Genomic DNA, 25,743 nt, shown 5'->3' with positions numbered 1-25,743 from the left:
GATGCCAGGGCTCAGGGGACACCCGGGCTCAGGGGACACCAGGGCTCAGGGGACACCCGGGCTCAGGGGATGCCAGGGCTCAGGGGACACCCGGGCTCAGGGGATGCCCAGGCTCAGGGGACACCAGGGCTCAGGGGACACCCGGGCTCAGGGGACGCCCGGGGCGGGGGGGCAGGACGCAGGGAGGAGTCCAGAGTCCCCTGTGGTGCTCGGGGAGCCCAGGTGTCACTCTGAGACGTGCTCCCGGGTGGCAGGGAGTCGGGGAGCGCGTGTGGGTGGGTTCACACAGCCTGTAGGTCTGTCCTGCGCTGAGGGTGGAGCAGGTCCGCGCTGGGCCGGTCGCCCTGAGTGGCGATAAGAGGAGGTCACTCCCTGGCACGGGAGTCGCCTGCAGGCGGTCTGCTCCATGCGGCACTGTGGGCGTCAGCGGTGCCCAGGGCGGTTTGGGGGTCTCTCTCACTCCCTGGTCTGTCCTCATTTGCTCGCAGAGCGGCCGGCGCCCCCCAGGCAGCTGCTGGTGCCCCAGGCCGAGGTGACCGCCCGCAGCCTCCAGCTCCAGTGGGTCCCGGGCAGCGACGGGGCCTCCCCCATCCGCTACTTCACCGCGCAGGTGCGCGAGCTGCCCGGGGGGCACTGGCAGACCTACTCCTCGTCCATCAGCCACGAGGCCACAGCCTGCGCGGTGGAAAGGTACGAGGCCCGGAGGCCCCTCCCCGGACCTGCAGCCCTGCCCTGTCCCCCGCAGCCGGCTCCCCGCAGGCGAGGGGTCTGGAGGGCCCGGGACGCAGCACTGAGAGCGTCTCTCCTCGTCCACCCCTGGTACCGGGGATTTCTGTGTCCCGGGACCCACTGCCCCAGGCCCCAGGCCTCTCCCACCCCCGCAGGCTGTCCTGCCTAGAGGCCCCGGGACAGGCCAGGCCAGTAATAGGGACAGTGAGCCCGAAGCGTGGGCTCCTAAGAGAGGAGGGGAGTGGTGTTGGGAGCGGGGCCCTGGCAGCAGATGTCCCCCAGAGACGCCCCCTCCTGCTCCCCCAGGTCAGCAGGCACACAGGGTTCCCTCAGGGCCGTCGCTGGCCAGTGACGCTGGGCGGGAACCGGCGGGCGTCCCCCTGAGCAAGACGACCCACCACCACTCATTGCTCAGAGACCCGGGAGGGAGGGGGCAGGGCTGGCCCCACATGGCACTCGGCCTGCAGGGCCCCGCTCCGGCCCGGAGACCATGCTGAGAGCAGGGAGGGGAGGCCGGGTCACAGGGATCGCAGACTCACACGCAGCCCCTGGGCGACTTCCGGGCTGCCTCACTGAACTCCTCTGGCCCCGATTGCATCCACTTTCCGGTTCGGCGCCTCCGGGCTGTGGGCAGGGCTGCTGTGCCGTGGCTCCCACCGTGGCTTCTAGGACCCTGGCCCCACCGGGTTGGGCTGGAGGAGGCTCCGGTCTGCTCCCAGACTCCGCCGTGTCCTGAGCCCCCGCTGAGCTGGGAAACGTCAGGCACCTTGTCAGAGTGGATCCCCGCAAGGGAGGGCCGGTGGCGGTGGGAGGTCGCCGTCCTTGTTGTGCAAATGAAGAACCAGGGGCCAGTCGGTCAGAAGCCGGGACCTGGTCTGTGGCCCCAGCGCGGCCAGCATGGTGTGAGAGGGGGGCCTTGTGGTGTCCCGGCGCCCCTTGGCACGGCTGCCGGGCGCCCCCACTCCATCGGCGGGTGGGGGTGGGGGGCAGGTCAGAGGGTCTCCGGGCAGCTCCATCCTGGGCCCCAGCACACAGCAGGCTGTGGGCTCGCAGGCCGGGTGCGTCTCCCTTGCTGTCCTGGACCCACACCTGGGGCTTTAGAGAGAAGGGCGCCCCCTCCCTGCCTGAGGCGGAAGCGCAGTGCACGCAGCTGAGCAGGGGGCAGGGAAGGAGAGGGGGGGGGAAGGGATCTGAGGCAGACGCCCAGGCTCAGGTGCCTCCTGCCCCGCCCGCCCCGGGAGTCTGGGCTGCGAGGCTGGGAGGCAACACGAGGGCCTCGGGGTGGGCGGGTGGCTTCAGTCCTGGGCTCAGCCCTCCCTCCGAACGCCCACTGTGGCCGGTGCGTGGGCCCCACCGGACCCCGGGAGACAGTGCGCAAGATGGTTCTCCACCAGCCGCCCGCCCCTCGCGCGTGTCTCTTCAGCTCCTTCGTGCGGCTTTAGAAATCCCGCCACAGGAAAACCAGGTGGCCTCGGGCAGGACGTCACGCGTGGGCTCGGGGCTCTTAGCAAACAAGCTGCGTGCCTCGCGGATGAGTGACAAGTGAAGGCAGCCGCGCCAGCTCGTGTTTTCTCACAACAACCAAGACGCACAGCGTGTGCAGCGGCCTCTGCTTCTGAGACTCGGGTCAGCTCCACGCAGAGCGTTGACCTGTCGGGGTCCCCGCACCAGCCCAGGCTGGGGTGTCGCTCTCCACGGTTCTCTTCCCACCTGACGCTCAGCTCCACGCCCAGACGCCTTGGCGAGCCCGCGGCTCCCAGAGGCTCATCAGCCCCGTGAACCAGGGAGCCTGGCAGACCCAGGCCGGCTCGGCCTCCGCTCTCAGTTCTGCTGCACCCAGCCCCCTGCCTCCCCTCCTGCACCCCACCCGTCCCTCCCAGCCTCCCTCAACCCTCCCTGCACCCCGCCTTCCCTCCTAGCCCCCGGCAGCCCCGGCACCTGCTGTGGACGGACAGAAAGAGCTCAGCGTTGGGCCAAGAGTCCTTGGAGAGCAGAAGTCCTAAATGCCGTTGACGAATCCATGTCCTAAGTGATAACGTAAACACAGGTGCTAACAGTAAGGACAGGTCATTTCTGGGGCACCTGCCACGTGCCACACTGTGCTGATGCCCACGTGACTTCTCGTCCACCCTCCCAAGGAACGTTGGGGACCGCGCGCCCCCCGCCGTCAGCCCTCAGGTCCTCTCCGCTCCAGGCGCGGGCCCGTCCCCCGAACTGGGGCGCAGCAGCTGCTGAGGCCGCTGAGGCCCGTGCGCGTGGAGCCTGAGTCTTGTAAGGAGGACAGTTGTCAAGGAAACAGACGGTGCCAAACTGCGGCAGGCGTGAGGGCATGAGCGTGTGCACAGGACCGCGGCCGGCCACGCACTCCGTCCGTCCAGGCTGGTCTAACCGGAGAGGGACACCAGTGGCAAGACCTAGCAAGCCTCGCTCGGCGCCAGGCCCGGCCCTCCACGCGCTTCTCTGGAACCGCATCCGGACGGGGGCCTGGGACACGGTGCTCCTGTCAGCGCCCGGGGAGCCACGGCGCCCTGCCCGAGATCAGCGGGGAGTGAGACTGAGGCGGCCCCCGCTCGCTGCGTGCCTTCCAGCCCGAATGCGGGGCCAGCGGGGGCGGCAGGGCCACGGGGAAGGGACACGTGGCTGTCACCAGGACTGGACAGTGACGGAAGCTCGGACAGATGGAGCTGTTTGTTTTAATAAAGGATTTCTGCAGAGCTGCCCGACGCCGCTGCGGAGGTGGAACTCAGAAGCACGTGCACTCAGGCCAGGCCAGGTGGGGCCGGCGGGTGCCTGGCCGGCGGGTTCTGGGGCTTTGGAGGGAGCGCGACCCAGATGTCAGCTGCTGGAGAACCGGTGCGAGCCGGTCGTGAGCGAGACAGAATGACATCAGGAGCTTCTCCCGACCGTGGCGTCCGAGGGTGGTGATCAGCTTTGAAAGCAGAGCTCTCTCAGCAGCGCGGTGCCCGGAGCCTCGCCCGCGCCGGGTGGACGAGGAGCTGCTGGTTGGGGTGGGGGGCCTGCGCCTGCACCCCAGAGGGTTCCTCAGCCTCAGGGTTCCGCCGGCTCGGTTTGAAAACCACGAGTTTGCGGTGGGTTGGGAGAGAGGAGAGGACAGGCCTGAGCCACGTGGTGAGGACATTGAGAGGCAGTGGACGTGCGGGTACGAGGGCGGCTCTGGAATCGGGAATCACTCCAGTTCTGGCCTGGCAGCCAGAGCAGAGGATGAGACAGTGCTGCTGCTGCTGGGGGGGGGGGGTGGGGGTCCCCTTCTGTGCTCTTGTGGGGAAAGTGGGGGGCGGCCAGGAGAGCTGGCAGCCAGGCCTGAGCGGGCGCGTCTGGGGGCGCAGTGCAGGCGCTGGATGAGGGAACGTTGTCTGCTCAGAGGAGCTTGTCCGCAGTCTCGGTCTCAGGGAGGGAGGGGGGAGGGGGAGGGGGAAGGGAGGCCTGAGGGACAGAGGGAGGCCGAGGTGGCGGCCGTGCCGCATGCAGGGCCTCGGGGAAGCACTGTCCTGCGGTCCCCGTCAGTGGGGGCATCGTCACATGGGCAGCTGGCGTTGTCCGGGTCTCACACCAAGTGGCAGACAAACGGGGCTTCAAGACGAACCCCGTCCCAGTCCCGGCCGAGCCACACCCCGTCCTGCAGGGGGTGGGGGGGCCTGGCGGCCTCCGGGTCTCGTCCATGAAACGGCAGGAGGAGCTGCCGGGCCACACGGGATAAGGCTTGCCAGGCTTGGTGCCATGTGGGCGCTGCTGCCGGTGCTGGGGGGAGGGGCACAGACCCCAGAGCCCTGGGTGGGGAGGGAGGGAGGCCGGCGCTGACTGGCACTCTGGACCAGGCGAGGGCTGGGAGGAGCTCGGAGAAGGCCTGGGTCCGGAGCAGAGGTGGCCGCACAGTCCCTGGTGATGGGCTGGCTCCTCCCACGAGCCCTAAGCCGAGCCTCGTCCCTGGCCGGGAGGGTCCGCATCCCCTCCCCTGGGAGGTCCCTCCGCAGGCCAGTGAGTGGGCGATGGGCTGAGGCTCCTCCAGAGCCACCCCGACCCTCAGGCGGGAGGACACCCCCAGGAGCTCCAGGCCGCTGGGTGGGAAGGTCACCGGGTCATGGGTCAGAGCTCCAGGCCGCTGGGTGGGAAGGTCACCGGGGTCACGGGTCAGAGCGCCAGGCCACTGGGTGGGAAGGTCACCGGGGTCACGGGTCAGAGCGCCAGGCCGCTGGGTGGGAAGGTCACCGGGTCACAGGTCAGAGCTCCAGGCCGCTGGGTGGGAAGGTCACCGGGTCACGGGTCAGAGCTCCAAGCCTCTGGGTGGGAAGGTCACCGGGTCACGAGTCAGAGCTCCAGGCCGCTGGGTGGGAAGGTCACTGGGTCAAAGGTCAGAGCTCCAGGCCGCTGGGTGGGAAGGTCACTGGGTCACAGGTCAGAGCTCCAGGCCGCTGGGTGGGAAGGTCACGGGGTCACGGGTCTCTCGGTTCCGCTCAGGCTGAGGCCCTTCACCTCCTATAAGCTGCGCCTGAAGGCCACCAATGACATCGGGGACAGTGACTTCAGCGCCGAGACGGAGGCGGTGACCACCCTGCAGGATGGTGAGTGAGTGGGCCCGGCGGCGGACAGACAGGGCCACCCCGGCTGCTGGCTCCTGGAGAGCCCCCACTTTGGTCCTGAGCCGGGGGGCACTGGAGCGACGAGGGAGCCCGGGAGTCACTGAGCGGCAGCGCCCAGAGGCTCCGGGCCGGCACTGGCGGGACCTGCAGGGCTTCTGCACGGAAGGAAGTCTCTGGTTCCTCCAAACCCTCCGCCATGAGCACCCAGGAACTGGGTAACCGACAGGCCCGTTAAAGAGACACGTGGCCGGGCAGCCGCGTTTGAGAGGTTGCCCACTTTCTCATTCAGCAGCCTTCCCAGCACAGCTACGTGGGGGCACTGAGACCCTAAAAGCCCCCGGTGGCGTTCGCCCGCTCCTCCCCCGGGGCAGGGCCTGCGTCCTGGTGAGGGAGAGGACACTGCCTGCCTAGCGCGGGAGCCACATCGCCCCGCGGTCCTGGCCACAGGCCCACCTGCTGACCCAACACTGCGCTCCGTGCTGGTCCCAGCGCCCTCCTCCAGGCACCAGGGAGCCGCTGGCCGCCGACCTCACCTCTTCATTCGGCTCTTCTCATCGCCTGGGAGCTGGGCTTCCCGGGCCTCGGGCCCTCAGGACCAGCGGGAGGGGCAGGCGGCTGCTGGCTTCTGGGCCACGTGCGGACAGTGTTCTGCGCAGAGCAGACCTCCAGCGTGTTCCTGTCCCAGCACGCCGCCCTGGCACTGCCCTCAGGGAGCCGCAGGCGGACGGGCCCCTGGAGACGCCGCGGTTGTCTTTGGTGGCTCCCATTTTTAAGTCGCATTCACACGACTGCGGGATGTTGGCGCGAGGCGCTGACCCTCAGGAGGAAGCAGCAGTCCGCCAGCTGCCCGTGCAGACACCCAGCCCCGGGCCCCGCAGCGCAGTCAGAAAGGCCTCTTAGAACCCCGAACCCCCGGGGCCTCCTCAGGCCCAAAGACCTGCTTCCTCCTTTGACATTCACATCGCCCCGTGGTGCCTACCTGTCGTCTCCCCAGAGGACTGCGCCGGGCAGGCAGTGGGCATTGACTGGAGCTGAGATGGACAGGCAGCTGGCCGACTCCAGGCCCTGGGGAGCCCGGTGCTGGGGGCGGGAGGAAGCAGCCCGTGAGTGTGTGGATGGTGGTGGGAGGAGAAGATGTCCCTCCTCCCTCCTGAGTTCGTCTGGCCTGAAAGGCAAACTGACAGGAGGAAAGGTCCAAGTGTGTTGTTCGCACGTAGGGGCCGCACACGGGGCCTGCGGACAGGCCGGGCCGGGCAGTGAGGGCGCCGAGGAGAAGGCGGGCCCTGGGACCTCCGCGGGAGCCATGGGCGGTCACTTCAGAATCCTGGGACATGGGTGTGTGGGGACCCGACAGCCACGGGCAGACGTTAGTCCAGGTGCAGGGCACGGCCAGGGCAGAGGTCAGACCGGCCTGTCCCTGCAGCTGGCGAGCAGAGCACACCGAGGTGGACCGGGCCCCCTCCAGCCGCCGAAGTCACCTCCTTCGTGACAGTCACTCCGTGGCCAGGACCAGTGCCCTGGCTTGGTCATCTGTCCACTCAGAAGTCGCTCTGGCAGCACAAAGAATATGCTGCCCTCCTCAGGGCGGGGCGGGGCGCGGGCCCCTGAGCAGGCTCTCAGGTGGGGCGCCTGGCACCCCGCTGGCGTGAGTGGCCCCGCGCAGAGGTGGGAATGCCTCGGTGTCTCAGTGCCACTCTGTCTGGGGGAGCTGGTCATAGGAGCGCTGGCTCCCTCCTCTCCTGGCATAGGCTGTGAGGTGGTGCAGGGCACCCACAGGGGAGAGGGGGCGGGAGCTCGGGGTGGGGCGCCAGGTACCAGCAGAGCCCTCTAATCTGTCTCCTTGATCTCGGGTTTCAGTTCCGGGGGAGCCTCCAAGTTCCGTCTCAGTGACGCCCCACACCACCTCCTCCGTCCTGGTCCAGTGGCAGGTAAGCACCGGTCTCACAGGGCCTCGTAAAACACGGCGCTCACCCTGCACGCAATCACCCTGCACTCACCCTGCACTCACTCACCCTGCACACACTCACCCTCCACACACTCACCCTTCATGCACTCACTCTGCACACACCCTCCACACACAAACCCTCCACACACTCACCCTCCACACGCTCACCCTCCACACGCTCACCCTCCACGTGCTCACCCTCCACACGCTCACCCTGCACACACTCACCCTCCACACGCTCACCCTCCACGCGCTCACCCTCCACGCGCTCACCCTCCACACGCTCACCCTCCACACGCTCACCCTCCACACGCTCACCCTCCACACACTCACCCTCCACGCGCTCACCCTCCACACGCTCACCCTCCACACGCTCATCCTCCACGCGCTCACCCTCCGTGCACCCAGCGTCGTGGCTGAGGTGTTGGAGCAGGACGGGCCGGCTGCTGGGAGGGAGCGCCCGGCGTGGTCCGCACAGAGAGCCTGGCTGTCAGCACAGGCAGTGGACTCGCACCCACTCACGAGGGCGCCCAGGCCCCAGAGCATCGAGGCTCCATGTCCCCGGCCACGTGAAGGCGGCAGGCAGGGCTGCGTGGACGTGCCCGCCTGGCCGTGTCCTGCAGGGAGTGGACCATGACCGTTTCCCCCTCCGGAAGTCACGTCTAACAGGGTCTCTGTGGGGTCCCATCACTCCCTCGAGTCTTCAGCCTGAGGATCGGACGGATCCTGTGGTGGGGGTCTCGCTCTCACGTGGCATTGAGAAGCCTCACTGCCCCTCCTTGCCTTCTCCCCAGTGGGGTCTCTGCTAGCGATGAGGTGCATGAGGACAGGATAACAGAGGGACAGATCTTCCGGGCGAGGCTACAGCCCTGGGGCCGGGCCAGCGCGGGCGCCGTGGGGTGTCCGTCGGAGCAGGGCTGCGGCTGGTCGGGCCGGGCCAGTGGTGCTCACAGCAAGGCCTCGGCAGCCAGGGACGCCCCCGCGGCCAGGAGGGGGCTGCAGGCGGGAGGAGCGAGGTGAGCTCCTTCCTGTACAGGCCGCGCTCAGGGCTGTGCAGGCATCGCCTCCGCACGGAGGGGGGCCGGGGGCTCAGCGTGCTGCTCCCCACACTGAGGCTCCGCCCGCCCGTTGAGCTGAGCCAGCTCTGTGAAGTGCGGCGGCTGCACCAGCGGAACTTGGCGACCGTGCCGGCAGCTGTCCCCTCCGCGCCCAGCGGGACACTCGTCACAGGAAGCCCCCGCAGGAGGCGGCCAGGACATGCTGCTGTCAACTGCCAGGCAGCTGGCCCCACGGGAATTAGGAGCAATTTACAGAGCCTGGCAGGCCGGACAGAGCGCGTCTAACTGTAGCTCAGCGTTCCCGTGAAATGTCACCTGCAAACCTGTCACTGACAGTCACCAGTTTAAAAGCGCAGCCACCGCCTATGGTTTCCAGGAGTCCCACCATTTAAGCGGCGGCTCCATCGCGGGTCCGGTTGGGGTCCTGCAGGGGGACAGGCGAGCCCGCCTTCCTGGGGTCCCGCGGGGTCGGAAATCTGGGACCTGCGCAAGTCCCCCCACCGGAGGCGTGTGTGCACTGGGTGCACTCGCCTGGCGCGGACGCCCAGCACAGCGCTGCAGCTGGCTGTCCCGAAACTCCCAGGGGGCGGGCAGCCTGTCACTCAAGTGTAGTCCCTCCCCTCCCGCCCACTTCCCCACGTGGACTTGGAGGCTTTTCTAGCAAGAAGGCACCTTGAGCAGAGACCGCCTCGTGCAGATGGACGCCGAGGACGGACTCGGGGTCGTACAGGCGCCTCTGAGCGGGCGGGCGGCTGCCCACGGGGACGGGGCGGCGGGAGAACGTGCCGCGTGGTTGATCCCTTTCTCGCCACTCGCTCCGCCCTGGGGCCGGGGGCGGAGACCCGCTCGGTGTAGGCGCTGAGCAGCCGGATGGAGTGAGGCGGAGTTGAGCTGTGCCGGGCGTGGCGTGCGTGGTGGACAGCGGAAGGGGCGGTGACCCTGGGCCGAGGGGAGGGGTGTCCACTGCCCTGTCTGCTGGATGAAGGGACCGCCCCCAGTGAGAGGCAGGGAGGGGCCAGCAGGGTCGGGGCGTGGCAGCCCTGTGTCCCCTGAGCCCGCAGGACTCGGTCGCATGGGCATCCAGGGGCCGCTGTTCTGTGCTCCGGGGAGCGGCGGGCGTGGGAAGATGTGGGCTGAGTCCCAGCTCTGCCTCGACTGCCCAGGAGGCCCAGGCGTGGTGCCAACCTCCCTAGCCAGGCCCCAGGCCCGGCCCTGCACCCAACCCACTGCCTCCAGGACGCACCTGGCCTCCTGGCCCCCCCAGCTCCCGCCTCCCTGCGGCCGTGCCGAGTGGTGACCGGGCACCCTGCACCAGGCCTCTGCCTTCTCACAGGCCTGGAAAACGGCAAAACGCTCCGGCGCCGGAGGGCCGCCCGCGGCATTTCCAGCCGCAGGCAGAGGGCAGATGCTCGGGAAGGCCTCCCAGTTCCCACTGAGCAGCCGCCCGTCCAGATGGCCAGGCCAGGGTGGAATTCACAGAAGCTGGGTCACCTCGGACTTGGGCAAACCAGCTCCCTTCCATGGCACCGAGGGCACCACCCCACCTGCCTGGCCTCAGAGCGGAGCAGAAGCGCCAGGCGTGGCCGGGTCAGGGCTGGAGTGCAGGTCTGTCCTGCGGAAGGGACCTTCCGTTCAGAGTCCTGGACAGTCTGTTGCGGATGCGGGTCGGGCCGGGAGGGCGAGCAGCCAGCCGGCGCCCACAGTGCACAGCCAGCACTTCGTCCAGAGCCTGAGCTCAGCCCATCCCTTCTAGAACTCTCCATGTGCGCCATGGAGCCGCCGGGTGACACCTCCCAGGACGCCCAGGTCTGGTTGCTCTTGCACGCATGGCAGGCAGGTTATTCCAAACTCCGGAGTAGACAGGGCGGTCAAAGGCAGTTCCCAGTCCGCGCAGGTGCAGGCCCAGGATCTCCGGGGTGAGGCGGGGTGAGGAGGGCCTGTGCTTCTCCCGCCTGGACCAGGCCCTCCGGGCTGCGCGACCCGCCCTGCGCCAGGCCTGGATCTGCTGCTGGGGGAGCGGGGTCCCCGCTTTAGTCCGCAGTGAGCTTGGTGCCAGTGGGTGCTGCCGGGCCAGGCCAGCCGTGCCTCTCCACACCACCCTCCCGCGTGCTGGCCCCTGGGCTGCGGGTGTCTGTGAGCCCAGCACTGGCAGCCTCCCCCCGCCCCCATCCTCAGGCCCAGGAGGTGGGACACGGGTGGGGGTGGGGTGTCTTCTGTGCTTGCAGAACCACATTGGGTCCCAAGTGAGGACATTTTTATTTTCTCCAAACTCCCAATTGCCTGCTTACTTAACATTTTCAGTGACTGGTCCTCCTCCCCCAACGCCGCCTCCCGCTCCCTCCCCAAGAGTACTGCCCTCCTGTCTGTAGCCCGCGGGTGTCCGTCAGCCCGGCCTGGGCCAGCTTCCTGCTCAGGCCCCGGGCCACAGCGGCCGCAGGACAGCCGGGCCGGAAGCTGTGGTGGTGCCGGGGCTGTGGCTGGGTGGTCCGGCTTCCCCTGAGCCCAGGTCTCCAGGTTGCTGCCATCTCCCGTCCACAAGGGGCTCTTCGCCGTGCGTTTCGGGTGAGGCTGCCGCAGCCTGGGGGCCAGGGACCGAGGACAGCGTGGGGCCGGCCCGTGGACCCTGCGGGAACAGGCCACGGCCACGGTCCCCTGAAGGTTCTGGGTTCGCCGGGAGCGGGCAGCTCCTCGCCGTCTGAGGCCGGGGCTGCAGTCCCGTAGGCTGGCCCCAGGGCAGCGGCCGTGGACGAGACGCCGCGTCCCCACGGCCCTGGGAAGCCTGGGCTCAGGAGACGCCCCCAGCCTGGCCCAGACCTGGAGCACCGTGTCCCCCTCGTCCACGCGACACCTGCCCTTTTCCCGTGTAAACAACTGGGCACCCTGTGCCGACCGAGAGGCGTCCCCCCGGGAGGCACTGAAGGCCCTCGGCGCGAGGTCACCTCCCGAGGCTGACACGGGCCCTGTCTTTGCAGCCCCCGAGTGACGAGAGCCTGAACGGCCTCCTGCAGGGCTACCGGATCTACTACCGGGAGCTGGAGCCCGAGGTGGCCGCGGGGCCCGAGGCCGCGGCGCTCAAAACCCCCTCGGCCTTACGGAGCGAGCTCACAGGTGAGCCCGCCCTCCCCTCCCCGCACAGGTGCAGGTGCCATGCCAGCCGCCAGGTTGGGAGCTGCCTGGTACCCGTGGGCATCCCGTGGGGGCGTATTGGGTGCACCGTGGGGGCGTGGTGGGAAGCCCGTGGGGCCTGGTGGGCGGGCCGTGGGGGCCTGGTGGGCGGGCGTGGGCGCTGGGGAGGGGGTGGGTGTCTGCCGCAGCCCAGGGTGCACAGCCAGGTGGTAGGAGCAGTAAACTCCGAGCTTTGGGGCCTCCACCTGGGGGGTCGGGGGCGCTGGTGGAGGAGGAGCCCTGGCAGCAGGCTGTCGGGTGGAAGGACCTCACCAGGAGGGAAGTGAAGGGAAAGGTGACTGCGCAGCCGCAGCACCAAGTGGGGGAGGGGAGGGGGGAGGGGAGGGGAGGGGAGGGGAGGGGAGAGGCTGGGGGGCGGGCAGCCGGTCAGAAGCAGAGCGGACAGGACTGCCTCGAGGGAGGGCAGCCAGGTCCCAGACGGCAGTGCCCCCAGTGGAGCGACCTCACCGCGGTCACCGCGCAGGGCCCCCCCCCCCCCAGGGTCCCTGGCGGGAACGTCCCGGGGCTGCTCACCCCACTCGGGAGGTGGCGGGCCTCCTCCCCTGGCGTCCCCCACGCGTGTCCCCCGCGCGCTGCTGGCCCCGACTCGTGTGCTGGGACGGCGAGTGGCCGCAGGTCCTCGCACGGTCACGTCCCTCACGCCGCAGGGCTCCCCGCCTGTGCTGCCCTTTCCTGAGGCTCCCAGGTGCCGGCAGAGGCCGGCCTGTGCTCACCCCACCGCCCCACTTCCGGTCTCAGCCTGACGGCAGGAGAGGGCTCGGCCCCTTCCCTCGCTCACGCCCCCCGCCCCCCGCCCTCCTGACGGCCAGACAACTGCCGCCACCTCCCCGGCCCCTTAGCAAGATCCACACAATGAAACCAAAGGGCCCGGGACGAGGGGTCTGCAAACCCGCCCCCGTGCCCCTCCCGCCCCTTCAGACGGGCTCTGACTGAGCGCAGGTGCCTGCCACGGGGCGTCGGCGCCGTCCCTGCGGGGAGGCTGGTCCCGGGCCTTGTCCCGGTCACCCCGCGCGCCCCGTGCCAGCCTGGCCTCTCACTGGAGGGGCGCGGGGCCCACCGTCTCCACGGGAGCCTGGCGCTTCCTGAGAACAGCGGTCGCCCCAGGGCGGGCGGTGCGGGGCAGGGCGCCTCGGCGGGTTCCTGAGCTCCCCGCACGCTCACCGCCTCCGCCTGCTCCCGCACAGCCCCCAGCAGCTTCCAGACCGTGAACAGCAGCTCCACGCGGACCACGTACGAGCTGACACGTGAGTGCCTGCGCCTCCGGAGGAGCTGCCGCGACCCGGGCGGGGGCCGAGCGAGAGGCAGCGGGGGCCATGGCTCTCATTACAGCACCCCTCACCCTCAACGTGCCACACACACACACACACACACACCCCGCAGGCAGCAAGGAGCCTTCTAGAAACAGGCTGGGGAGGGGGACTACAGACCAGCTAGGCCCGTGGTTGGCAAACCGTGGCTCGCGAGCCACATGCAGCTCTTTGGCCCCTTGAGTGTGGCTCTTCCACAAAATACCACGTGCGGGCGCGCACGTACAGTGCGATTGAAACTTCGTGGCCCATGCGCAGAAGTCGGCTTTCGGCCTGGGCGAGTCTGTTTTGAAGAAGTGGTTCTAACGCCGAGCCACACTCAAGGGGCCAAAGAGCCGCATGTGGCTCGTGAGTCGCGGTTTGCCGACCACTGAGCTAGGACCATTTGCCGTTTTCTTTACACGTTGCCTTACCCAGCGGTCTGCTCCTTCACCTCCCTCGCTCCTCTGCCCGCATCCGCCTCTGCCCCGACCCCGTGACCTCCCAGCAACCAGAGAGTCAGGTGCACCCCACCTGCAGGCGGGGCTCCAGTGGGGGCTCCCCGCCGGCTCACTCCCGCTTCTCAGCGGCGGTTCTGAAGGCCGAGGGGTCAGCCCACGCCGCTTGTCCACGGCCACCTGGTGTCTCGTGGACTCCTGACAGCCCCTCCTCCTTCTGGGACGTGGAGCCACGTGAGCCCGGGTTGGGACTAACAGGCCAGGCCGTGTGGTCCCGGGTGCCACTGGTGGGCTCTGCAGGGCCACGTACTCCAGCCACGCTGAGGATGGCGAGGCCGGGCCGGCTCAGCCGCAGGGCGACAGTGGGGTCGCGGTGTCCCACTCACTGAACCTCTGCTGAGCCTGTAGCCCACGGGGAGGTGATGGCAGGCCTGGCGTGTCCCCGTTCACACCTCCCCCAGGGACCAGACAGGCACACGGGACCTCAGGAGGGCCAGCTGCGGGGGCGAGACGGCGCTGGGAGAGCCTTGGGTGGCTGGGTCAGTCAGCAGGTCTGCCCGTCGCTGCGCTGGCCACCGCCCTGTGCAGTTCTGTGCACGTGGCCTCACAACCTTTGTCCTGAGGTCACGGTCATCGAGAACACGGGACTGTGGTCTCCTGCTTCTATATGTAGATGCCAGGGGCCGACTCCCTGCGCTGCTTTGAGGAGAGCTGGGCCAGAGGCCCCCTGTCCCCGGCTGTCTCCCTGTCCCCGGCTGTCTCCCTGTCCCCCTGTCCCCGGCTGTCTCCCTGTCCCCCTCTGTACCCCTCTGTCTCCCTGTCCCCCTCTGTCCCCCTCTGTCTCCCTGTCCCCGGCTGTCTCCCTGTCCCCGGCTGTCTCCCTGTCTCGCTGTCCCTGGCTGTCTCCCTGTCCCCGGCTGCCTCCCTGTCCCCGGCTGTCTCCCTGTCTCCCTGTCCCCCTGTCCCCGGCTGTCTCCCTGTCCCCCTCTGTACCCCTCTGTCTCCCTGTCCCCCTCTGTCTCCCTGTCTCCCTGTCCCCGGCTGTCTCCCTGTCCCTGGCTGTCTCCCTGTCTCCCTGTCCCTGGCTGTCTCCCTGTCTCCCTGTCCCCGGCTGCCTCCCTGTCCCCGGCTGTCTCCCTGTCTCCCTGTCCCCGGCTGTCTCCCTGTCCCCGGCTGTCTCCCTGTCTCCCTGTCCCCGGCTGTCTCGCTGTCTCCCTGTCCCCGGCTGTCTCCCTGTCTCCCTGACCCCGGCTGTCTCCCTGTCTCCCTGACCCCGGCTGTCTCCCTGTCCCTGGCTGTCTCCCTGTCCCTGGCTGTCTCCCTGTCTCCCTGTCCCCGGCTGTCTCGCTGTCTCCCTGTCCCCGGCTGTCTCCCTGTCTCCCTGACCCCGGCTGTCTCCCTGTCTCCCTGACCCCGGCTGTCTCCCTGTCCCTGGCTGTCTCCCTGTCCCTGGCTGTCTCCCTGTCTCCCTGTCCCCGGCTGTCTCCCTGTCCCCGGCTGTCTCCCTGTCTCCCTGTCCCCGGCTGTCTCCCTGACCCAGGCTGTCTCCCTGTCCCCTGCTATCTCCCTGTCCCCCTCTGTCCTCCTGACCCCGGCTGTCTCCCTGTCCCTGGCTGTCTCCCTGACCCCCTCTGTCTCCCTGTCCCCCTCTGTCCTCCTGACCCCGGCTGTCTCCCTGTCCCTGGGCTTTAAGGACAGCTGGGCCACAGGCCCCCTGGCCCCGGCTCCCTGCCCCCTCAGGCTGGTGCGGGCGGGCCGTCCGAAAGGGAGGAGGTCCCTGGAGCTGACCGCCCGCCCCTGCAGAGCTGAAGAAGTACCGGCGCTACGAGGTGAGCCTGACGGCCTACAACGTCATCGGGGAGAGCCCGGCCACCGCGCCCGTGGAGGTCTTCGTCGGCGAGGCCGGTAAGCCCGCGTCCCCCCCACAGCCCGGCCACGGCGAGTGGCAGGGCCCGGCGCTCTCAGGGGCCAAGCAGTGTCCCCGTTGTTGGAGATCACGTTGCTGGGGGGGGGGGGGGGGGGCGGGAGGCGTGCGGGTCACGGCTCGGCAGGGATGCCCGCGCCCGGTTCAGCCTGACGCCTGGTGACAGCCCTTCTCGGGGCTCAGACAGCCACGGGCCAGTTCCTACCCCTTTGAGCGCGCTCCAAGGGCCACCCTTCTGCGGGGCAGGCGCGCCGTGGGGTGTCTTGCTGTGGGCACCCAGTTGCGCCCAGTGTGGCCTCAGTAACGGGGCCCCGCCCTCGGGCCTGCGCCGGCTCCTCCCCGCTGACAGCTGCGTGGATTTCGCTCAGGCTGCGGCGTGCAGGGTCAGGGGTGACACTTCCGGAGGAATGCCTGGATTCCCGCCGGGACAGAGGCCAGCCAGGGAGGAGGGGTCAGGGCAGCGAGGCCGCCTGGCAGACAGCACCTGAGGGTGCAGCCTTCACCCCAGCCCGGAGCACGGCTGCAGCCTCTCCTCCCTGCCGGGCCTCGCACCCAGGACACAGCCCACGGCTCCTCCTCAGGAAGCTCGTCTGACCCTCCCTCGGGCAGAGCTCCAGGCTCCTTCCCCGGCACCCAGTCCCATAAGAGGTCTGTCCGTGTGTCTGTCCCCTCTGGGTCCATGGCGCCCCTTGTCCTGGACAGGGGCCACGGGCCGATGCCTTTGCTGTCAGAGCCCCGTGAGGACAGGCAGGGCGCAGCGGGGGCTCCGGGCGCCAGGGGGCCGCAGGCGGGGCCGCAGGCGGGGCTGGGACAGGCGGGGCGCCCCTCTCTCCCAGCAGGTGGGACTGAGGGCTCCTACCGAGTCCTCCTGTCTGGCAGGGGTGCTGCTCGGGACTGCGAATTAGGCGGAGTTCGGGCGCAGGGCGTCTGTCGCTGGGTCCTGCTGAAGACTTGGGGGCCTGGGTGCTGGCCAGTTGTTAGCAGGCCCGTCCGCCCACCTGAGCATCGGGGCGGGCACAGTGAGCGCCTCACACACCCGCTGCTTCTCCTCTGGGCCTCGGCCAGTCTCAGAGGCGGTGGACTCCAGTCCAAACCCAAATCGCTCCCTCTGTGGGGCTGACAGGGTCCTGCCAGGCAGGGGAGCCCAGATGCCCCCGGCAGGTCTGGCCCGACCAGCGCTGGTGCAGCCAGGCAGCGCCGGAGCCAGCCCAGCGCGGAGCCGCCCTGAGCCCACGGCCCGGGCTCATGTGGGAGCAGCGGTCTCCCGGGGGTCTGGGGTGACACATGGGCGGTGGAGTCGGGCCCGGGTGTGCTGGGTGGCTTTGCTGGGCCCCGGAGTTACGGGGTTACAGGCAGAGGGCGGGCCAGCTCCGGGGGCACCGGGGAGGGAGGCTGCGGTGGGGGCGGGGGTGGGCGTGGCCTCACGGGGAAGCCTCTTGCTCCAGGGGAGAAACACTAGGTTGGTCTGGCTTCTCCATGGACCGCCGTCACCCCTGAGGTGCCCAGGTGGGGACTGAGACGACCCCCGGGGGATGCGGCACCGGGTCTGCGCAGGGCGGGCTCTCAGGGCAGCCAGAGCCCCTGCGGCCGAGGTCAGCCCTCGTGCATGTGCGTGACAGACGCCCCGGGGGTCCGGCCTCCGGCAGAGCGCCCAGCCTGGCAGGGGTCGCTGGCCTGGGACAGGTGTTTCTGTCGGGCCCAGGAGCAAGGTCACCTCCCTGCAGGGACGGGCCGCCCCTCCGGCCTTCGGGACGAGTAGAGGGGGACGTGCTCCATGGGGGAGTGGGCCGGGGCGGTCCTTGGGCCTCTGTTTTCTCATCTGTAAAATGGGGGATCCCTACCCTCCAAGGGCTATAGGACCCCACACCCCTGCTCAGGGCCCCTCCCCCAGGGTTCTGACACCAAACGCCAGGCTGGGCCGGTGACTCGGCCTCGCCATCGGGCAGCGGACCGGATGCGGGTCCCACCCAGCAGCGCCTTCCTGGCAGTCCGTCTCCCGTGGGCCTGGGGACCGCCCCCTCAGGAGCCAGACAGGAAGTCCCAGACCCCAGGCCTTGCTCTGAGCTCACACCCGCCCCCTCCTCCCGGCTGTCAACTCAGAGAGGTCCGTCACCTGCCGTTTCCTGGCACAGCAGCCGGTGCTACAGGGAGCTGGCGGGCACATCGGGGTCCTCGGCTTGGGGGCGTGGTGCCTGGGCCCCGCCGCCCGGGAGGGACCAAGGGCCTCGTCCAGCACGTGTCCACCGACCGCGGTGAGGGACGCGGGCCTGCCCCCGGGGCCGCCGGCAGCTCCCTGTGGACAGTGCACGGCGGGCCTCACACCCCCCCCCCCCCCCGCCCGCCCCGCGCCTCCAGGCGCCTCTGGAAGGAAGCCTCGGGGTGGGGGGCCTCGCCCACAAGCAGGTAATGGCCGCGCTCAGTGTCGCCTCACATTTTAATTGCGCGACAGTAATTCTGCGATAGAGTTGCCGATGGCAAACATGCAGGAGACATTAAGTGTATTTATGTTTGGGGTTATTAATGTGGCTGCGGCAGCCCCCAGTTAGTTGTGATTGAATTGTTTTTGTGCGGCTCGCTGTTTAATGGAGCGGTAAATAAGAATTTCTGATAATGAGACCGAGCATCTGCCGCAACAACCTGGTGGGCTATTAACATTTCCATCAGGCGGGCGCCGCCGCAGTTAGAGCAAAACAAATGTGGTGTCAGGCCGCGCGGGCGTTAATTACTATTTCATCCCACACGGAGGGCCCGAGGGGAGGGGCGGCTCGGGAAGGTCGTTCTCTCCGAGAAGGGAGAAGGCTCGGGCGCCGGTGCGCTGGGCTGTCTCCCCCAGAGCCGCTGCCTGCGGTTTCCATGTACGGCCTCAAACCGGAGTCCGCAGGCCGCGCTCCTGGGCCCCAGGCCGAGGTGCAGGCGGTGAGGGGTCCTAGCACCCCGGGACACGTGGGTTCCGGCAGGTGTCACCGTGGGTGCCAGGACGGGGAGGAGAGGGGGTGCCAGGATGGGAGAGCAGAGGGGGTGCCAGGACGGGGAGGAGAGGGGGTGCCAGGACGGGAGAGCAGAGGGGTCCCTGAGGCAGGTGTCCTGCCGAGTACCCGGTGTGGGGAGAGGTCACCCCAGCTTCCCGACAGCCGCTCGGGGCGGGGTGCTGGCCGTGATGTCCAGCACGGCAGCCAGGTCTCCCCTGGGGGCGGAGGGGCAGGAGCGAGGCCGGGTCCTCAGAAGTGGAAGTCACGGGACCTCGTGGAGGAGCGTGTGGAGATGGAGCCGGGTCCCGTCCCTCCCGGGGCAGCCACTCAGCGCCTGGGCCCCGGACACGTGTGGGAGCAGGCGCTTCGCTCCCCCCACGCTCCCCCGGGACCTCCCCGCTCCCTCAGCCCCGCACGTCCCACTCCCCGTCGCAGCTGTCAGGACAGGCCTCTGTCGGACCCTCTGCGTCTCCGTCTCAGCGGGCGCTGAGCAGCTCCCCGTTTTACTAACGCGTTTGAAAGCGCGACCCAGGCAGGGCTGGCCGTGCTCACGGCGTGGAAGTAGAGGCCGGGCCGCGTCTCTCAGGCTCCTGTCCTTCTCCCCAGCGCCGGCCATGGCCCCGCAGAACATCCAGGTGAACCCGCTCACGGCCAGCCAGCTGGAGGTCACGTGGGACCCGCCGCCGCCCGAGAGCCAGAACGGGAACGTCCAGGGCTACAAGGCAAGGCTCCACCCGCGTGGGCCCCCCGCAGGCCGCTGTGGGCCCCGCGGCCGAGTCCCCGGATGGAACCCTGGCCCACCCATGCTGCCCCCCTCGTCCTGCTTGTTCCCTGGGTCCTGTGGCGGCCACAGCCACCGTCGGCCCGCAGAGCCGTGGCCATCCTGAGCGCCAGGAGCGGGCCGCCCCAGCCTTGCTTCTGGCCAGTTTGTGGCCAGGCCTGGTCAGGGGCTTGCCCCTCCTCCCTCTACTCACCTCCCCCCCCCTCACATACACACACACACACACACACACACACACACACACACACTTGGGGAGTCTCCAGGGGCTTTGCTGACAATCAGGCAGAACTCTGAGACCAGGTTCCCATCCCAGCTCTGCCCCGGGCCCCCAGTGGATGGTGCATGAGCCTCCTGACTTAATAGGTCCAGGGTGGGGCCCCAGAATTTGCATCCTAACAACTTCCCCCGGGTGTGGTTCCTAGGCACCCCACTTTGAGAACCACTACACTACAGCGTTATGGTTCCATGTTGGCTAAAGATCCCCGAGACGGGATAGCAGGAAGGCAGCAGGCGGGACCCGGAAGAGCTGGGTTCCCCGGGGCAGGAAGCTCCTCGCTCCGTCCGGCTCTGCGTGGAGAGCTCAGGCCGGCAGCCCCAAAGCCGCCTGCAGCCAGGGTGCCCCTCCCTGTGCCCCGGCCCGCTCCAGGATGGTCCCCGGTCCGGGCTGACCCGTCACCGGGTTCTGTGGGCTCACCGCCCTGACGGCTATTGAGCCAATTAGACGTCCTTTTAGAACTGAGTCTGTAGGCGCTTCATGAAGTCAGTGCCTCCTCGTGCAGGCCGTAGACGTCCTTTTAGAACTGAGTCTGTAGGCGCTTCATGAAGTCAGTGCCTCCTCGTGCAGGCCGGTCCGGTGACGCACGAGCGAATGGGGAGTCCCGGGAGCTGGGAGTCAGGGCGCCATGCGTGTCCCAAACAAGGTTTCTAGTTTCCTCAACTGAAGACAGGGGCTTGGATCTGATCTCGTTGGGGAGCCTGTCCCAGCCGAGAGTCTCCCCGCAGGCCAGAGCGCAGACGCCGGGCGGTGGGGGCGGTGGGCGGCAGTCGGCGCTGCCCGCCTGCAGGCCCTGCGGCAGTGGTGTCTGGCCAGCCGTCGAGGGAAGCAGCTGTGGCGACCTCTGCAAACCTCCATCCTGGGCATCGCGTTCGCCCACGGGCACTCGGCGAGGGGGGTGGCGCCCAGGAGAAGTGTGGGCTGCCCCCACAGGGCTGTGTCCTCCGTTCTTGTCCGTGTTCTGTCTTCTTGCCCCCGATTCTGCAGGAGAGGGTGCCCTCCGCCCTCCCACTCAGCACAGCTGCACGCAGGGGTGCACGCGGCCCTGCTCGCGGCTCATCTCCCACCGCTGGAAAGGGGGGCCCCGCCCAGGCCGCCTGCCACCCCGGCTCTCTCTGCAGATCTACTACTGGGAGGCGGGCAGCCAGAACGACACGGAGAAGGTGAAGGTGCTGTTCCTGCCGGAGACGGCGGTGAAGCTGAAGAACCTGACCAGCCACTCCCGCTACCTGGTCAGCATCTCCGCCTTCAACGCCGCCGGAGACGGGCCCAGGAGCGAGCCCCGGCCGGGGCGCACCCACCAGGCGGGTAGGAGAGGCGGCCGTGCGTTTGCTTCCGCCTCTGCTGGGCGCCCCTCGTGAGAGCAGCCCGCGTCTGTCGCACAGCTCTGCCCTGCCCTCCCCGTCCCAGGCACGGACACGGCGCCGCGGGACAGCAGGCAGCACTAGGGCCGGCTCCGTGGCTGCCCCAGGGCCGGTCGGCTGCTCAGCAGGGGGCCCATAGCCATTAGCCAGCTGTGAGCCGCGTGCCCCTCCAGGGTCACCTGGGCACGGCCAGGTCCTTCGGGGACTCACCGGCCCCCGGCTGGCATGCTCTCGTCACTGGGAGTGCGCTCCTGAGGGCGGCGCCCAGGCCAGCGTGTCGGGCACTCCCCTGGGTGTGGGTGCCACAGACCCTCCCCTCCCCGCCGGGAGCAGCTCGCCAGCTGTCTCAGGCACGCGCCCCGGCTGGGCCCAGGAGCGCGACGGGCTGAGCCCCCGGCACCCGCAGGGCACAGTGTGGGCTCTGAGTGCCGCCCACCCGCCCGGGGCTTCACGTTTCCTGGCGCCTGGACATGACGCGGGTCAGGTCACCGAGGGAGCGGCAGCCTGGCCCAGGGCCCGGGAGCGCTAAGAGGCTCTTTGGATCCCGGAGTCCAGGGGGGAGTGAGATTAGGGGCCTCACTCAGGGCTCCCTGCCACCCAGTGGGTGTAGCGCCTCCCGAGCGTCGTGCTTCCGGGGGACGTGGCCAGCCGCACGGACAGCCGCTGAGACAGGCCGTGTGCGGAGGCAGAGCTGGGGGGAGGGGGGCAGGGGCCTCACCCGGGCACTGCGGCCCTCCCAGGCAAGAAGGTTCCCGAGCCCCGAGGGGAGTGCACGAGAGTCAGTGCCCCAGGCCAGCAGGGAGGGGTCACGTGGGCACCAGCACCCACTTTCCCATGGAGCTTGGGCAGGAGGGGCGTGAGAGGTGGCCACACCCCTGGCCGCTGGTCTGTCATGCGTCCTCCGGCTCCGGCTCCCTCCCACCAGGCACCACCAGGATTTCAGATGAGCCGGGTAGAGAGAGGCGGCAGGCCCAGCGGCACAGAGTCTCATCCCACCCCCCGCCCCCCACCCCTGCCCAGAGCAGGACAGAGCCGGGCCTCAGAGTCCTGGCAGTGGCTGGGAGGTGGACCTGCACCTCCTGTTCCGTGTGCATTGTGAGGCTGCGCCATCATGCCCTGAGGCCCCGGCATTTCTCCCTCCCCTCGGCTGGTTCCGATCCCCGCCCCTCCCTCCGGGGAGCTCAGAGGGCACAGTCAGTACCCGCCCTCACCCTCTCAGGGCAGTCAGACCTGTGCTGAGTTAGAAATGGCTTCTCATCACACGTTTGACCCACGACGTCCCTTCTGTTCTGTCCCCAGCGCCCAGCAGCCCCAGCTTCTTGGCCTTCTCAGAAGTCAGCTCCACGTCGCTGAACGTGTCCTGGGGCGAGCCGGCGGCCGCCAACGGCGTCCTGCAGGGCTACCGCGTCGTCTACGAGCCCTTGGCGCCCGTGCAAGGTACGGCCCGGGGGCAGCGCGGAGGGCGCCCACAGGGGCACAGCACCACCTGCGGAGGGCGTGACGGTGAACACAGAGGGTAGGTCACAGACCTGCGGGCTGGCGACAGAAGGACGGTCCCTGCCACGGGGATCCCGTCTGTGCTCAGGCCGTGGGGTTAGAGGCCGTGGCCCTGCCGTCTGTGCTCAGGCCGTGGGGTTAGAGGCCGTGGCCCTGCCGTCTGTGCTCAGGCCGTGGGGTTAGTGGCCATGGTCCTGCTGTCTGTGCTCAGGCCGTGGGGTTAGAGGCCGTGGTCCTGCCGTCTGTGCTCAGGCCGTGGGGTTAGAGGCCGTGGCCCTGCCGTCTGTGCTCAGGCCGTGGGGTTAGCGGCCGTGGTCCTGCCGTCTGTGCTCAGGCCGTGGGGTTAGAGGCCGTGGTCCTGCCGTCTGTGCTCAGGCCGTGGGGTTAGAGGCCGTGGTCCTGCCGTCTGTGCTCAGGCCGTGGAATTAGAGGCCGTGGTCCTGCCGAGGGTGCGGGGGTGGACAGCGGACCGGGATAGCTCTTCTGCGCGAGTCCGAGACTCCCACGGCTCAGAATGCAACGGAGACGCGGGTAGACGTTCGCCCAGAGCTCAGTGAAACCACAGCCAAGAGCTCGTGAGACTGTTTGTTAAATGCATCGTTTTCAAACCAAAGACCCTCCTTTTCTCTCTGGAAAGCGCTGCGTTTGTGTGACGTCCAGCAGACGCCCTCCTCTAAGCGCTACCCCCTCCTAAGTCTCCGCAGCAGAGCCAGCGGCACTCTGGCTCCGGGTCCACGTTCAGGAGGGAAACTGTCCCTGAGGCCACGTTCTCTGGGCCGAGGCGTCAGTCGTGGCGGGGACCACGTTTCTTCATCTCGCTTCCACGGGGGAGGGTGTCACGAGTCGCCTGAGGCCGGAGACCCACGCTCCCCTCCCCCGTGACTCAGGAAGCTCAGGACTGTGCTGGGGACGCAGGCGTGGCACAGCCGAGCCCCGTGGGAAGGGAGCCGCCTCAGCGTCCCAGGAGCCTGACCTGGGGCCGGGCATGGCCGCCCGCAGGCCCGCTGGCCGGTGTGAACAGCGAGGCCGTGGCGCCTCCCCCTCCTCCGTGGGTTTGGGGCTCCCTCTGTCCGCACCCACTTGGCAAACTCAGCTCTAAGGACACCTCTCTGGCTGCCAGTGGCTGGTAGCACCCGCCTCCTCCCTGCACCTCTCTAACCCGCCTTGTCGGTCCTCGCGTCCAGGGGTGAGCAAGGTGGTGACGGTGGACGTGCAGGGCAACAGGCAGCGCTGGCTGAAGGTGCGGGACCTCACCAAGGGCGTGACCTACTTCTTCCGCGTCCAGGCGCGGACCATCGCCTACGGGCCCGAGCTGCAAGCCAACGTCACGGCCGGGCCGGCCGCGGGTGAGTGGGCGCCTGCGTCTCGGCACAGACTTGTCACCCAGCAGCGCGGCGCGAACTTGGGCCCAGCGGGCACGTGCGTGTCTCCGGGCAGGTGCTGCCCTCGCGGGCGGCTCGTCCGTGCACGCGGGCAGCGTCTCCGGTGCCGTTAAAGCCTTGATTTGTTTTCTGGGAAAACCGAGGGGAAATAAGTGACGTTGACTTTTGAGTAAGATGCTTAAGAAAATGTTAGTTTCCACTCGTCTTGAGGCCAGCCCCGCAGCTTCCACGGGAACGGTTGGGCTTTGCTGAAATTCCCGAGGCCGCGGGCGGCGGTGAGGCAGGTCACACTGAGCGTGGCACGGCGCTGAGCGAGGGTCACCTCTTCCTCAGCCGTGAGGCCGGGTCCCTGACCAGGGCCAGGCCTGCCTGGGGGCAGAGACCCAGCACAGCGCCCCTCCTCCCCCCACCTCCCACCCCCACCCCCCTCGGTGCTAGAAACCCCCAGGGCCCACGTCTCCCCTGTCCTGCTCTACCCACAGGCTCCCCGGGGCCCCCGAGAGACGTCTTGGTCACCAAGTCCACCTCCGAACTGACCCTGTGGTGGACGGAGGGCCATGCTGGCGGGGCGCCCACCACGGGCTACGTCATCGAGGCCAGGCCCTCAGGTAAGGGTGGCAGGCGGGCCCCGGGCGCCAGCCAGGTGTCCCCGCCGAGTGTCTCGGGACCTGTCTCAGCCCCGGCCCTCCGCTCAGCGGTGCCTCAGGAGCCGGGCGGAGAGGGCGCCGGCGTTGACAGGATGGCACGCTGTCCTGTGCCGTGAGCCTCCCGGGCAGCGTCCCTGTGTCTTCCCCGCCTCGCACCTGCCGGGTGACGGGGTCATTCCCAGAACAGTGTGCACGGCACCCGGACACAGAGACGGTTTCTCTCAGCACTGAGCCCGCCGGGTCCTGGGCCTTGCGGTTCTGAGAGCGGCTTCCCGGGGGGAGAGCACAGATCCGACTGTGTCAGGTCCGGCTGTGTGAGAGCCGACTGTGTCGGGCCCAGTTGTGTCAGGTCCGACTGTGTGAGAGCCGACTGTCAGGTCTGGCTGTGTGAGAGCCGACTATGTCAGGTCCGACTGTGTCAGGTCCGGCTATGTCAGGTCTGACTATGTCGGGCCCGGCTGTGTGAGAGCCGACTATGTCAGGTCTGGCTGTGTCAGGTCCGGCTGTGTCAGGTCTAGCTGTGTGACATCCAGCTGTGTCAGAGCCGGCTGTGCTGCCGCCCATGTCTGGTTGCAACATCCTGTAGTTTACACACTGTCACCCTCAGGGGACCCTGGAGAAAGGACACATGGGTCTCTGTTTTATTTCCACAACTACACGGAATCCACATGACCTCGAAATAAAAAGCTTCACCTAAAAGTAATACACACACACATGCACACACACACACTCCTCCCCTGGAGGGTCCAGTTGGGGCACAGATGTATCCTTGACACAAGCACTTTCCCATCGGGACCCACCTGTAGGGACCGCGCCATCACCAGGCAGACAAGATGCGGGCTGGGCGTGCTGACCCCGGAGAACATCCGGCACTTTCCGGGAAGGGATGGCCTCGGTCCCCGGGAAGCCTCAGAGCCACTGCATTGTCCTCGGTCCACACGCTCACCCGCCGCCTCAGGAGGGAGCGGGTGCCGATGGCCAGCGTGCGTGCGCGTGGGGCTCTGGGGCTACGCGTGGAGCTGCGGGGCTGCGTGTGGAGCCGTGGGGCTGCGCGTGGGGCCGTGGGGCCGTGGGGCCGCGCGTGGGGCCGTGGGGATGCGCGTGGAGCTGTGGGGCTGCGCGTGGAGCTGCGGGGCCGCGCGTGGAGCTGCGGGGCTGCGCGTGGGGCCGTGGGGATGCGCGTGGAGCCGTAGGGCTGTGCGTGGAGCTGTGGGGCTGTGCGTGGAGCCGTAGGGATGTGCGTGGAGCTGTGGGGCTGCGCGTGGAGCCGTGGGGCTGTGCGTGGAGCTGTGGGGCTGCGCCCGGCTTCACCGAGCCCTGAGCCCTGAGCCCCCGCCTGGAGGCCGGCAGGCTGGAGCCTTTGAGGTCGTGGGGAGCCAGTGTCGGAGCTTGGACACTGACCCGGGGGCTGAGACAGGAACGAGAGGTGCCCGGAGACGCCGCCTGTCAGCGGGCATGGAGGTTGCTCCAGCCGGTGGGGAGCGGCTTCCCTCCCGGAGCGCCAGCAGCCACCGCACCTGCCATGAAGGCGAGAAGGAAGGAAGGAAGGAAGGAAGGAAGGAAGGAAGGAAGGGAAGGAAGGAGGGAGGGAGGGGAGGGGGAGGGAGGGAGGGAGGGAGGGAGGGAGGGGAGGGAGGGAGGGGAG

General features: G+C 68.7%; 1 protein-coding gene across 1 annotated transcript in view; it reads left to right on the top strand.

Annotated features, from left to right (window-relative positions):
• SDK1 (sidekick cell adhesion molecule 1) overlaps positions 1 to 25,743 on the top strand; it is a 591,771-nt gene that overhangs the window by 548,402 nt on the left and 17,626 nt on the right. The window contains exons 30-40 of the mRNA XM_079771197.1: positions 489 to 690; positions 5,206 to 5,309; positions 7,185 to 7,255; positions 11,303 to 11,438; positions 12,701 to 12,760; positions 15,064 to 15,165; positions 18,760 to 18,875; positions 20,330 to 20,516; positions 21,872 to 22,009; positions 23,254 to 23,415; positions 23,934 to 24,059. Coding sequence (XP_079627323.1) covers positions 489 to 690; positions 5,206 to 5,309; positions 7,185 to 7,255; positions 11,303 to 11,438; positions 12,701 to 12,760; positions 15,064 to 15,165; positions 18,760 to 18,875; positions 20,330 to 20,516; positions 21,872 to 22,009; positions 23,254 to 23,415; positions 23,934 to 24,059 — 1,404 coding nt within the window. The remainder of the gene's footprint in view (positions 1 to 488; positions 691 to 5,205; positions 5,310 to 7,184; positions 7,256 to 11,302; positions 11,439 to 12,700; positions 12,761 to 15,063; positions 15,166 to 18,759; positions 18,876 to 20,329; positions 20,517 to 21,871; positions 22,010 to 23,253; positions 23,416 to 23,933; positions 24,060 to 25,743) is intronic.

Source organism: Cnephaeus nilssonii (genome assembly GCF_951640355.1).
Source record: "Cnephaeus nilssonii genome assembly, chromosome: 5".
NCBI lineage: Eukaryota > Metazoa > Chordata > Mammalia > Chiroptera > Vespertilionidae > Cnephaeus > Cnephaeus nilssonii.
Note: the sequence above shows the minus strand (reverse complement) of the source record. Positions and strands in the feature narration are given on the sequence as shown.